Here is a 12,648-nt window from a genome sequence, read left to right as displayed (position 1 = left end):
GGCGTAAGTTAGTGGTGCGCGGATCAGCTGTTTGTTCACCCGCACCCACACGCAATTGTTAATAACCCATCCGCAACCACCTGAATATATGTGATAAAGTGAAATTCTAAGGCCCGCACTCAACCCAAACCCGCAAATATAGAAAATGTGCTATAGACTACATTCAAAGACGGCAGAACTATTTTTCTGACGGGGTGCATGATTTTTTATTGTTGTCTGATTTAGATATGTTTCTGCTTCTAACTTTCCAGACATTTTGGTAGGCTATTTGTTAGTCAACTTGTCAATAATTAGATTTATGTAGCTTCTCTTTTGTCATTATACAGTGCATTCAGACCCCTTGACTTTTTACGTTACAGCCTTATTATAAAATTGATTTTTTTTTTTAAGTATTCGTCAATCTACACACAATACCCCATAATGGCAAAGCGAAAACAGGTTTTTAGAAATGTTTGCAAATTTATGAAAAATAAAAAACAGAAATAACTTATTTACATACGTGTTCAGACCCTTTGCTATGAGACTTGCAATTGAGCTCAGGTGCATCCTGTTTCCATTGATCATCCTTGAGATGTTTCTACAACTTGGAGTCCACCTGTGGTAAATGCAATTGACTGGACATTTGGAAAGGCACACACTTGTCTATAGAAGGTCCCACAGTTGACAGTGCATGTCAGAGCAAAAACCAAGCCATGAGGTCGAAGGAATTTTCCGTAGAGCTCCGAGACAGGATTGTGTTTAGGCACAGATTTGGGGAAAGGTACCAAAAATGTCTGCAGCATTGAAGTTCCCCAAGAACACAGTGGCCTCCATCATTCTTAAATTAAAGAAGTTTGGAACCAACAAGACTCTTCCTAGAACTGAGCAATCGGGGTAGAATGGCCTTGGTCAGGGAGGTGACCAAGAACCCGATGGTCACTCTGACAGAGCTCTAGAGTTCCTCTGTGGAGATGGGAGAACCTTCCAGAAGGACAGACATCTCTGCAGCATTCTACCAATCAAGCCTTTATGGTAGAGTGGCCAGATGGAAGCCACTCCTCAGTAAAAGGCACATGACAGCCCACTTCTAGTTTGCCAAAAGGCACCTAAAGGACTCCCAGACCATGAGAAACAAGATTCTCTGGTCTGATGAAACCAAGCTTGAACTCTTTGGCCTGAATGCCAAGCGTCACATCTGGAGGAAACCTGGCACCATCTCTACGCCGATGCATGGTGGTGGCAGCATCATGCTGTGCGGATGTTTTTCAGCGGCAGGGACTGGGAGACTAGTCAGGATCGAGGGAAAGATGAACGGAACAAAGTATAGAGAGATCCTTGATGAAAACCTGCTCAAGAGCGCGCAGGACCTCAGACTGGGGCGAAGGTTCACCTTCCAACAGGGCAACGACCCTGCGCACACAGCCAAGACAATGCAAGAGGTGCTTCTGGACAAGTCTCTGAATGTCCTTGAGTGAGCCGGCCAAAGCCCGAACTTTAACCTGATCAAACATCTCTGGAGAGACCTGACAAAAACTGTGCAGCGACGTTCCCCATCCAACCTGACAGAGCTTGAGAGGATCTTCAGAGAAGAATGGGAGAAACTCCCCAAATATAGGTGTGCCAAGCTTGTAGCGTCATACCAAACAAGACTCAAGGCTGTAATCGCTGCCAAAGGTGCTTCAACATATTACTTTGTAAAGGGTCTGAATACTTATGTAAATGTGATATTTCAGTTTTTATATTTAATAAATGAGCAACATTTTCTAAACCTGTTTTTGCTTTGACATTATGGAGTATTGTTTGCAGGTTGATGAGGGGGGAAAAACGATTTAATACATTTTAGAATAAGGCTGTAACGTAACAAAATGTGGATAAAGTCAGTGGGTCTGCATACTTTCCGAATGCACTGTATGTTGCCCTAGAAGACTAAATAAAACCCTGCTCTACAGAATGTAATAGATCAATAGAATGATAATGCCTAAATTTAAGTTAATGCCTAAACTTAAATGGATAATCCACCCCAAACCACTAATTCCTATTATTAACAATGTTAAACAGTGTTAAATAACACTAATATGTGAAAACAATATGTTTTATGAACAAATGTTTCATTTTGTCATAATAACAAAGATGTGAAAATCGTTTTGGGAAATCTGTTGCAGCTCAAGTCTACTACACAACCCACAATACAATGTTCTCTCTCCCTGGGCAGGCTGGCTACCTGGCTGGCTAGCTAGGTAGCTAGCTACGAAACATAAGTATACACAATAATACCAACGTCAATATTAGCATGTGAAGTAGCTAGCTAGCTGTAAAATCACCTAAACAAACTGCACTATTCATTTAGGAGTCTCTCGCACAGAGTTCAATTGCCACCGAGCTATAATCGGCGTCTCTGCCCAGAGCGAGAGCAGAGTTACGTTGCTTTCACACAAATATAATTTTGAGGAGATGGGAAACTCCATTAGAATCGGATTGCGTGACGATTAGCTTAGTTGGGTGGGGCGTTTCTCCATTCATTGCCCAATGGAATTCCTATCTTCGTGTCCGTTTCCTACAGACACGGCGCATTGCGACATGGTACTTGAAGGAGAAACGGAGATGAATAATTTGGTACAATGTTTAGATTTAGCACATCTAAGCAAAATCTAGACTTTGTCATTATTATATAGCTATGATGCGTTCCTACTCGATTTCCCGATTTTCACAGAACATATGCGTTCACCAAATTGACATGAGTTTCATGATTTTTATTTCTGCAGGTAGATTATCCCTTTAACCTTAACTTTCAAAAGAATTGGGTTTAATGCTTTAACTTAACCTTAAAGAAACATGGATGTTTGAGAAACATGGATGAACGTCTAATTCTAACGTGAGACTGTGAGAGCTTGTTGTATATTCACTATGTCTCAAAGAAGCTTGAGTTTCAAATGGTGAAGTCTATTAAAATGCTTATGACTGTCAATGCTGTCAGAAGTAATGTTCGGTAGTATGTCCGCTTGGCAAATATATAGCCTATACTGCTTTAGCAGTGATATATTGCATTAATGATGGATACCGTCAATACAACCCATGATACAGGTTTCCAGGCACCATCACTCCCCAAAAGAAATGAACAGGCTATGTCAGTGAAAGTCATGTCATAGTAGTACTGGAATCTACTGTATGAGACAGTTATGCTACTATAATGAGCTAACATTACATAACTTGAGACGATGGTGATGATAATAATGATGTTTATAATTACATTTGTTACCAGTAGCCTAATAAAATGTGTGGCCCTCTCCACTCCTGACCCCTTTATCCTAATTTCTGTTTATTGAGATCCCATTTTCTTAAGTGTGGAGTTTACTGCAACTGAAGACACATTCATTATTGAGATCACTTGGAGAGGAAAAAATGCACTACTAGCAAGTGCTCTCTGCCCTTTACAGAAGCACTGTATAACATTCATTGTCCACTTGCTCAAGAGAAAGTATGATAACACTTCCGTTTTATCAAGGTTATTACACATGAGATTAATGAGAATTAAATTACTCCACGTTTTATGGAGTTTTTATTATCAACTGGAAGACACCTCAGTCTACGCACAAGAAGGCGCATCCATATTCCATAAGCACACGCATCTCTATGCTGCCAGTCGGCTGGTGCGGTAAACGAGATTCCCAAGAGGTGGTGTCATTTTTTTTTTTTAGGACTGGAACTTCTAGAATATTCTATTTATATTAGATAGCTGCAATAGCTCAACAATAACTCAGCCCTTGTACCCGAGAGAGGCTTTCGGGAATCATATGACCCGCTGCCGCTCATTCCAAAGATAACCGACTGTTGACCGCTCGCGCTACCGCAGCTTTCTCGCTCCTTCAAAAAAACCCAAAAAAAACACAGTCCTCGAGCGTGCCGCACCGGACCCCGCGCATTAGAAAACAAGACGTTTGGAGGATGTACTACAACACCGCGCAACGACAGAAAGAACTTGGATATTAGGATAAGAAACACCGCTCTTCGTTGTGTAAAGGGTTTTACAGTTGAAAAAGGGACACTGACAGAGCCACAATGCCAGAAGAAAAAGGTAATATACCGCAGGTTCGTTTTCTCCCACCAAGCGTGTGTTTACTTTGTAGAGAGCACGGGTCGGTTATGGGATATAGACGCTTCTCGATGGCCACTATAGACCGTAGCCCTCAGCGCAGTGTGCGTCAACTGGAAAGGCAATGGAGGGTTCATTGATTTATCATTGTACAGAAAAGATATGAGGTATTCTGCCCAATAAGACATAGGCTACCTTATCTCTTTGGACTATTAAAGGGACAAATAGGATTAATTCCATAATTTAATATGATTAGACAATTGTCATAATGAATACAAAACAGGACTTTTGTGTATTATGTAATCCTAATTAAATTGACATTAGCCAGATATTAATACCAGAAACAAACAACAACACTCTCTCTCAGTGTAGGCTATGACTAATAATGTGCCAGAGTGATATGCGACAACGCTCCATGAAGTCCCTGGCAGGGAGCACTGTGCTTTTGGGCACCTGCCTGACTGTGACACAAGATGCCAGTCTGGCTGGCCGTTCAGGCATGAATCCAATGACAAGGGGCCAATCTGGCTCAAATTGGAAAACAAATGAGATATTTTGTTATGATAGGAGATATGTTTTTGGTGTATCTGTGTGTGCACGTGTGCGTGCACGTGTGTGTCTGTGTACATGTGTTATAGCAGCATTACACAGTGGGATCTGGAACAGATGAAGTAACATCCTACAGCCCCTTCCCCTCTTTTCTGATAATATGCAGTGACAAAGTGGGAGCCAAAACAAATGCCTTAGCCTATAGAATCAAAGTGTTCTCTCTGGTCTGCAATGTCATGTCCTTAACTGCCTTGTTAAGTTTTATACGCAGCCATCTTTAGAGGGGCAGCTATGTCTTGGTTATAAATGGACTGTTGGCCATAACTGTAGTGTGTTTGTGCGGAAGGGGAGGTGTGGACAGTTAGTAAGATCACAATGTGATCACAATGTGTACTCACTTTTGTTGCCAGCGGTTTAGACATTAATGGCTGTGTGTTGTGTTATTTTGAGGGGGACAGCAAATGTACACTGTTATACAAGCTGTACACTCACTACTTTACATTGTAGCAAAGTGTCATTTCTTCAGTGTTGTCACAAGAAAAGATACTCAAATATTTACAAAAATGTGAGGGGTGTACTCACTTTTGTGAGATACTGTATATTTATGGCCTGTTTACATATATTTTAGAGGCTATTTATACAGAAAATGTGTATAAAACCCATAACTGTATTTATGATTATATGACAATATTTTAAGTTGACAATAATTATATTAAAATGTCTGATATCACATGCCTTTGTTTTATTTTCCTGCATAAGTAAAATCATGACAATATGTGTAGAACTGCAGGAAATTAGCTTAAAAAATGCAAAATTATCTCAGCCTAATTGCAAAATGTGTAAAATAGCATGAGATTAGCTATAAAACTGCACATTTCTCTCTGCCCCATAGCAGAATGTGCGGTAAGCCACTGGTGACACCCCTCATTCCTCCAGGTGGCTCAGTAAACAAACCCTGCTGTCTGTCCAGCCATCGGTCTGTCCGCAGTCACACGTGAGGAAGAGAGGCCAGCATCCCTCCTCCCTGTCACTCCCTTCTCAAAGTGCTCCTCTGAAGTTTTCAATGTCTGTCTCTTAGCATCCTCTGCTTTCTAGTATAGATCTGAAAACACAGCATAGGCATTATGTTTGATGCTCACTCAGGCTTATCTTTCATCTGTCCTGTTTTTTTCGTCAGAGGAGATGAGGGAAGAGAGCATTGCCGCTCCAACCAAATTGCATGAATTAAGGAAGAAACTGAACTAGAGAGGAAATTCTGCAACTCTTGGAGCAAAATGGAAGTAAATAAAAAAGCTTATTCAAAGTTACAGGTTTGTTACGTTTCAGCTTTTGCCCTTCTTCCTCAGAGGACATGAGGAAAGGAGATGAGAAGAGAAAGCCACGTTTAGCATTCAGACACAGGCACTTTTAAATTAACTGTCTTCATTTTTTATTTATTTCACCTTTATTTAACCAGGTAGGCTAGTTGAGAACAAATTCTCATTTGCAACTGCGACCTGGCCAAGATAAAGCGTAGCAATTCGACACATACAACAACACAGAGTTACACATGGAATGAACAAAACATACAGTCAATAATACAGTAGAACAAAAGAAAACAAAAAGTCTACATACAGTAAGTGCAAATGAGGTAAGTTAAGGCAATAAATATGCCATGGTGGTGAAGTAATTACAATATAGCAATTAAACACTGGAATGGTAGATGTGCAGAAGATGAATGTGCAAGTAGAGATACTGGGGTGCAAAGGAGCAAGATAAATAAATAAATACAGTGTGGGGATGAGGTAGGTAGATAGGCATCTGTTTACAGCCTATGTACACACATTCATCCTAGAGGTTAAAGGAAATAGGATGTGTACTATGTTCAGTTAAAATAGTTATGCAATCCTATCCCTTAGGTGTTAAACCTGCTGGGCATATGCCAGTGTTTTAGCACCACCAATGCTGCTAAAGAAACGCTGACTCAAAGGTTATCCTGAATGTTTATTCCGGGTCTTGTTGTTCCTAGCCGGTATACACAAACAGGTCGGTCTCGGTCTCTCTCTCAGTCGCATCATGGTGTCTGCTGTGTTAACAGGTCACACGGTTCCTATATTACCCACGCTCAGATGATCCTCCGAGCATCACGTCTCCTCTTCTCTCATCCTCCTCTCCTCCGCCACTGACTTTGCCTTTGTCCTAGCCGGCGCTGCGCTATTACTGGGTCGGCGTTACATTCAACTGACTTCATACATGCTTTAAATCAGAATGTCATGGCTGCACAAATTGTCACCGAACTGAACTTGCTTAGTAATGGTCGGGTGTCACTCATGAATTAGTCACACATAGCCTATAGGCTAAGCTGGAGTCCCCTTCAACGTTGCACTGATCTGATCCCAGTGTGTCAAAGCTTTGATATCGCTGTAATGCTTAATGTCGTAAGCCCCTCGTGATGCTGTCACGTCTCCGATGTAAACAACCATTAAAGACCCACCAAAGAGGATGCTATTTAAGAGGATACTGTTTGAGTGTCGTCCTTAAATACTGAGCTGCAGCTGCACTAATCAATTCTATTAACCATGTTACGTACTCGGTCATGGTCGGCTGGTCGGCCATATCTGGACTGACTGGCGCACAGAGCTTATCTCATTACCCAGATTTCAGAGAGAGAAGGAGAAAAGATTGAGAGAAGAGAGAGAGACAGAAGTTGGTGACAGAGAGGGAGGGTGAGAGAGAGAGATAACTAGACAGAGATGGTGAGAGGGAAACAAAGAGATGGATGGCACTTGTAAATCATCGAATAAGCATATTAACATTGATGTCCTTCCGAATGGGAATTTGACAAACAGCAATCCATAAACACCAGCTGCATGTTGCAGCAAAATGTGGGATCACTGGAATGCCAAAGGCAGTATTTGGCTTCCATGTGCGGAGCGTCTGTCTGTACAAAAAAAATATGAGTTGCATCATCATCTTTTGAATGGGGATAAAGCGCTCTGTAGTATTTGACCCTGGGGTAATAGGTCATAGTTCAAATGCATGTCAGATCATGTCAGGCATGACAGCACAGCTTTATCTGTGTTATAATCCTTTCACCATAAATCTGATTGTGATCATTTTTGTTGATCTGCATGATATCACAAGCTGAAGTATCACCAGCTCCAGTAACTCTCTCTCTCTCTCTGCCACTACCCTGGCTGCTGCCATGCCAGCTTTTCTGGATTTGGGGGGTTCCCGGATGTTGATATCCATGCCAGAATAAATCATTCCAAAATGAAAGAATATGGATTACAGAGCTAAAGCTAGGGGATCTAATGCCTATCCCTGTTAAGGTACATCCCAAGGTCAATGTTTTGGCCACCAGAAAATGCCCCTGCGCTGGTAACCCGAGCTTTTTAATCATCCACCACCGCCAGCCAGGCAGATGGACCCTGCCTGGAATGGAGCACCATGGAATCGCCTTGGGTTGAGGGAACAGGCTATTTTTAGTGAAGAGCATGGCTCCTGGAACAGGAATTCAAGATGGCTGCCCATCTGGGCCACACTGACTGCTCACCTACAGTAGCTATCGGCCAACCAAAGGAAAAATGCCTGCCTGTGTATGGTGTTTGTGCGTGCACGTGTGTGTGTTTATGCACATGTGTGTGAGTGTGTGTGTGTGGTTGGGTGGGTGGGGAGGACATAGATGGCATGTCCCGGTGGTCTGTAGTGGTGCATAGCTCAGATTATTTTCTGGCTGTGACCTTTTGGGAGGGCGACACTGTGGGTTTGTGTCTGTCAGCGAGGGAGCAGAGGAGAACAGGGTGATTGATGAGCAGGACATCTGTGCCAGGCTATAGGCCTTGGTCTACACTGCCCGTACAACTGTTGGTATCTGTGGAGAGAGAGAGAGAGACAGAGGCCAGTGGGCAGACCCCCCATTTCCTCCAATAGAATAGTCTCGGCTAGACCCTTGCTGTGCCACATGGTTTCAATCAACTCAGGCGCTTGAAGTGCCTCAGACCATTTTATGAGGACGCTTGACTTTCCTTCCCCCAAATTCTTGGCTTTATTGGTACAGTAGCAGCCAGTGTTGTAGTTCTAAAGTCTGGTCTCAGTTTTGTCCTGTGTCGGGTACATTTTACTCTGTCTTGACTCGGAGTAAAAAAAAAACTCATCATTATCAGCTTCCATTCAGTGAGCGCGTAAAACCGCACCGTGAGCCCAAATATATCATGAACATCTTATCGCCTATTGAAACTTGGGCTTCCTACTAGCTTACTATTAGTAAGGGGCGATGGGGGGAAATTGTAACAGTCTTTATATCTATTATAGACATGTTTGCGCAGTGGCGAACCGTGGCTATTAGACCTAGGCTTTCAGTTGGGGGAGGAAAAAAAACATGTCGTACCAAACTCAAAAGTTGAGAAAGCTAGCAGAAACCTAGCATACCTTAATGCGCCCGACTGAATCAAACAGGCCTGAGGCTGAGCCGAGCTTCGTGCTGCCACTCACAGAGACAGAACCCGCACAGATAATTCTACCAGCAACAACAACCACACTGCTTACGTTAACCTACTGTATGGTAGCCTAACACCATCACTATCACAACATCCCCAAAAGCGACAACAGTGACACATCAAAGGATGTGCGTGACAGGTTTGTGATGCTGAAAGCACAGCGGCCGTAATACCAGCGCACTCCATGTGGGAGAGTGCACTTTTTGTGAAACATACAGGGCCGATAGAAAGACTGAAGTCATACACAGCATGATGTTAAAGGATAAACAGCCCATTCACTGACATAATAAGCCAGTAGGTCCCAATCACAAAAATACAAAAACACAACCATTAAGCTTCGCATTTCCAAATCAAAATGTACAGTTATTACTTCCCATTGCAAACATATTTTTTCCGTTCTGCACACAAAGTAACCGATGATCTAAAGTTCAAACGCGACAAAGTTTCACGCATATAAAGTTATTTTCAAAGAGATAGCAAACAACAGCAAGTGAGCTGCAATAAAAAAAAGTTCCACTCACCGTGTTTTGGATCATTTGAAACAGATGCTGATCCCTTGAAACGTAACTTCTTGCTCAAAGTTGCTATTGAAAAGGGCAAAGCTAACAAATTAGCAACAGCATCCTTTTCGATAACACCTGCTGCAGCCGCTTCAAACTAGTCTACAACAAAAGCTAGCTAGACCGCGGGAAAACTATTGCTCGCTACTGCACAGTTTCCATATGTTTTTGTAAAAACAGTCCCATCCATTACAAGTCAAAATGTGATTGGTTGATTCCACTGTCACTGCACACTTCTGGCCTAATGTCAGATGCCTTCTCTCTAGCTTCTGATGGCCTAGCCAATGGCTGACTTAGCTAGAATTATCTCCCCGGAGACCACCAAAGAAAAATCCTGATTGGATATTTCTTTAGCTTCAGTGTTAACCCTTTCCTTTCCAACAGAAATTGAAGAGATTAAATCAGAATATCATTGAAAATAATAATATAATTAGAATATAATTGAACTATTATTGAACAGATTAAATAGAAAAAGATATTAAAACGGCATTTATTTATTTTATAAATCATTAGCCCTTCTCTGAAAGCATAGAAGTCCCTCGTGTAGTAATAAATTGTAGAGTGGCTCTCTATTTGCCCTCAGCATTTTCTCACCATTCTGAATGTCTAAAGAATCCATATGTTGTTCTGAATTCCAATCATGCTCTTGAATTGGACTTGCGTTTTTCTGGTCTCGGTCTTGTCTCGGACCTTTCGCCCTCCTCCTGGTCTCGGTCTTGACTCGGTCTCGCCCTGCTCTGGTCTTGGTCTTGAATCAGTCTCGCTTTAGGTGGTCTCGAACACAACACTGGTAGCAGCATACCCACATGCTGAAGACTGGTAGCTTACACTGTAATAAGACAAGAGTTCTGCTTCCTGTTGACAAGCAGTAGACTTCCAATATATGTCAGAGTTTTGGGAGACCTTCTTAGAGATATATTTGATTATATTATATGCCTCCTGTTGTACTTTCATGTGATTACTACGAATATCTCCATAAAAATGCAATTGATCGTAATCTGGAATTAGGGATTTGAATTCAAAGCAGATTTTGGGGTCATGGTGCACTCTGTTAGGCCATGGCCTTATCCAAAGACAAGAACTTGGAACATGAAGTATGATCAACCAGCACCACACCTCTAGCCTTTATGGCGAATATCCTTTCTTTGTCATCCCAAGGCATTAGTTCACGGAGGTTCATGAGGTCTTGTTTGCCTTGAAGTTTGCCTCACACACTCCCCGGTCCCTGTTGTTTAACCGGTCTTCCGCTCGCTATATAAAACTGAAAAATAGCTTTTTACCTCACCAGAGGCCCTTTAAACATTCCCAGAATGCTTTGCTCTACCTCCGAGTCTGGTTCTTCTAGTCATGGCTGAGAGGCCCAAGACCTCAAAGGGCTAATAAACGGTGTTGAAGGTGTTTTCACTGTCGTCAGTAGTATTTACCATGTAAAGAGTACCTACAGCCCACAGACATAGCTCTACAGCTTGTAGAGTGCCTAACGTGCCTTTGTTTGCGTCCCAAATGGCACCCTATTCCCTACATCAGGCACTACTTTTGACCAGAGCCATATGAGCCCTGGTCAAAAGTTGTGCATGACATATGGAAAAGGGTGTCATTTGGGATGCAGACTTTATCTCATTTGGGCCTAAGTAGAGGCTAAACAGGGACATTTCTCAAGTTCTCAATGGTAATGTTGGCAGACATAGAACAGAGAGGAGAAACTCTTGAATGAATGAATGAATGAATAAATTAATGAATGGAGGGACACTGAAGCTGAAACTGGTTCTCGGGTAAACACTAGTCTAGCAAACGGTGCCCTGCTTAGCGCAGGCAGTCTATCTGAATGCCATTGTTTCCCCCTTCTTTTGAACCCCAATTAGGAGTAACCATGGTGTCCAAAACAGAACCGGTTTGACGAACCAAGACGAGAGAGAGAGAGAGAGAGAGAGAGAGAGACTCTATTTGTCTGATAAGTTGTCAGTATTGGGATGGGATGATGACATGCATGGATAAGTATGCGAGCGCTTTGTGTCATTAGAAATGGAGAAGGGTGAGGTGCTGAAAGAAGTAAGTTGATGTTGTATGCTGTACCATGACTAAGTTATCAGGCTTGTCACTGTAAGACATAGTAACTTAGGCTAATTGATGCACCAATTATCTGGTCATATCTTTACCACTACTCATAGACATACAGTACTTGTCATATTTCATAACAGTACATACCATGTGCGGGCCACCGGGCTATTTGAAGTTTCGAACATACTAATGTAATGAATGCGTTTAGGCAGTGTGTGTGTGTGTGCGCTGTATGAGTCATGAATGCTTTTGTTCATGAGTATTTGTGTGTTTCTACACGTGACTCTCCAAATGCATGTGTGTGTATTTTCTATCTAACCTCTGTGCCGCTCTCTGTTTCTTTCAGTGTTTCATCAGCAGGCTGTCCACAGCCCTCTGGAGCAGGGGAAACAGGGGGGCAGCAGCAGTTCCATCCCCTGTCAGAACTGTGGCAAGGCCTGCAAGGGAGAGGTGCTGCGCGTGCAGAACAAACACTTCCACATCAAGTGCTTCGTCTGCAAAGGTACGTCGGCCTTGACCCCTAACCTCTTATTATCTAGTCAATACATGTTTTTTTTTATCCAGTCATTTAGCAAACGCTCTTATCCAGAGCGACTTAAAAGGAGCAATTAGGGTTAAGTGCCTTGCTTAAGGGCACATCGACAGATGTTTCACCTCGTCGGCTTGGGGATTCGAACCAGCAACCTTTCGGTTACTGGCCCAACGCTCTCATCAGATAGAGATACAAGGACACACAAAGACTGCTGACTAGTTATCATGAGCACAGGCAGTTAGCTACTGGATTTCCTGCATTTTTATGGGCATTGGTTATAGCAGGTGTAACATACTGTACAGGTCAGTCATCATATTTGCTACCGTATCTCACTCACCAGAGCACTACCATAGAAAACAAACAGGCTAGGTTAGATAGGGCAGGTCAAAGCAATCAAAGAAC

General features: G+C 42.5%; 1 protein-coding gene across 21 annotated transcripts in view; it reads left to right on the top strand.

Annotated features, from left to right (window-relative positions):
* The window catches only part of LOC106577496 (actin-binding LIM protein 2), a 110,198-nt gene that overhangs the window by 33,542 nt on the left and 64,008 nt on the right, over nucleotides 1-12,648 (top strand). For 3 of the 21 annotated variants that reach the window (XM_014155540.2, XM_045701283.1, XM_014155543.2), the window contains exons 1-2: nucleotides 3,693-4,051; nucleotides 12,061-12,216. In XM_014155540.2, coding sequence (XP_014011015.1) covers nucleotides 4,036-4,051; nucleotides 12,061-12,216 — 172 coding nt within the window. In that variant the 5' untranslated portion in view covers nucleotides 3,693-4,035. Of the gene's footprint in view, nucleotides 1-3,686; nucleotides 4,066-12,060; nucleotides 12,217-12,648 lie in introns of those variants that run through there. The other 18 variants (XM_014155539.2, XM_014155546.2, XM_014155544.2 and 15 more) reach the window with 13 other exon arrangements.

Source organism: Salmo salar, chromosome ssa18, assembly GCF_905237065.1.
Source record: "Salmo salar chromosome ssa18, Ssal_v3.1, whole genome shotgun sequence".
Taxonomy (NCBI): Eukaryota; Metazoa; Chordata; class Actinopteri; order Salmoniformes; family Salmonidae; genus Salmo; species Salmo salar.
The sequence above is the reverse complement of the archived record's forward strand: the minus strand, read 5'-3'. Positions and strand labels throughout refer to the sequence as shown.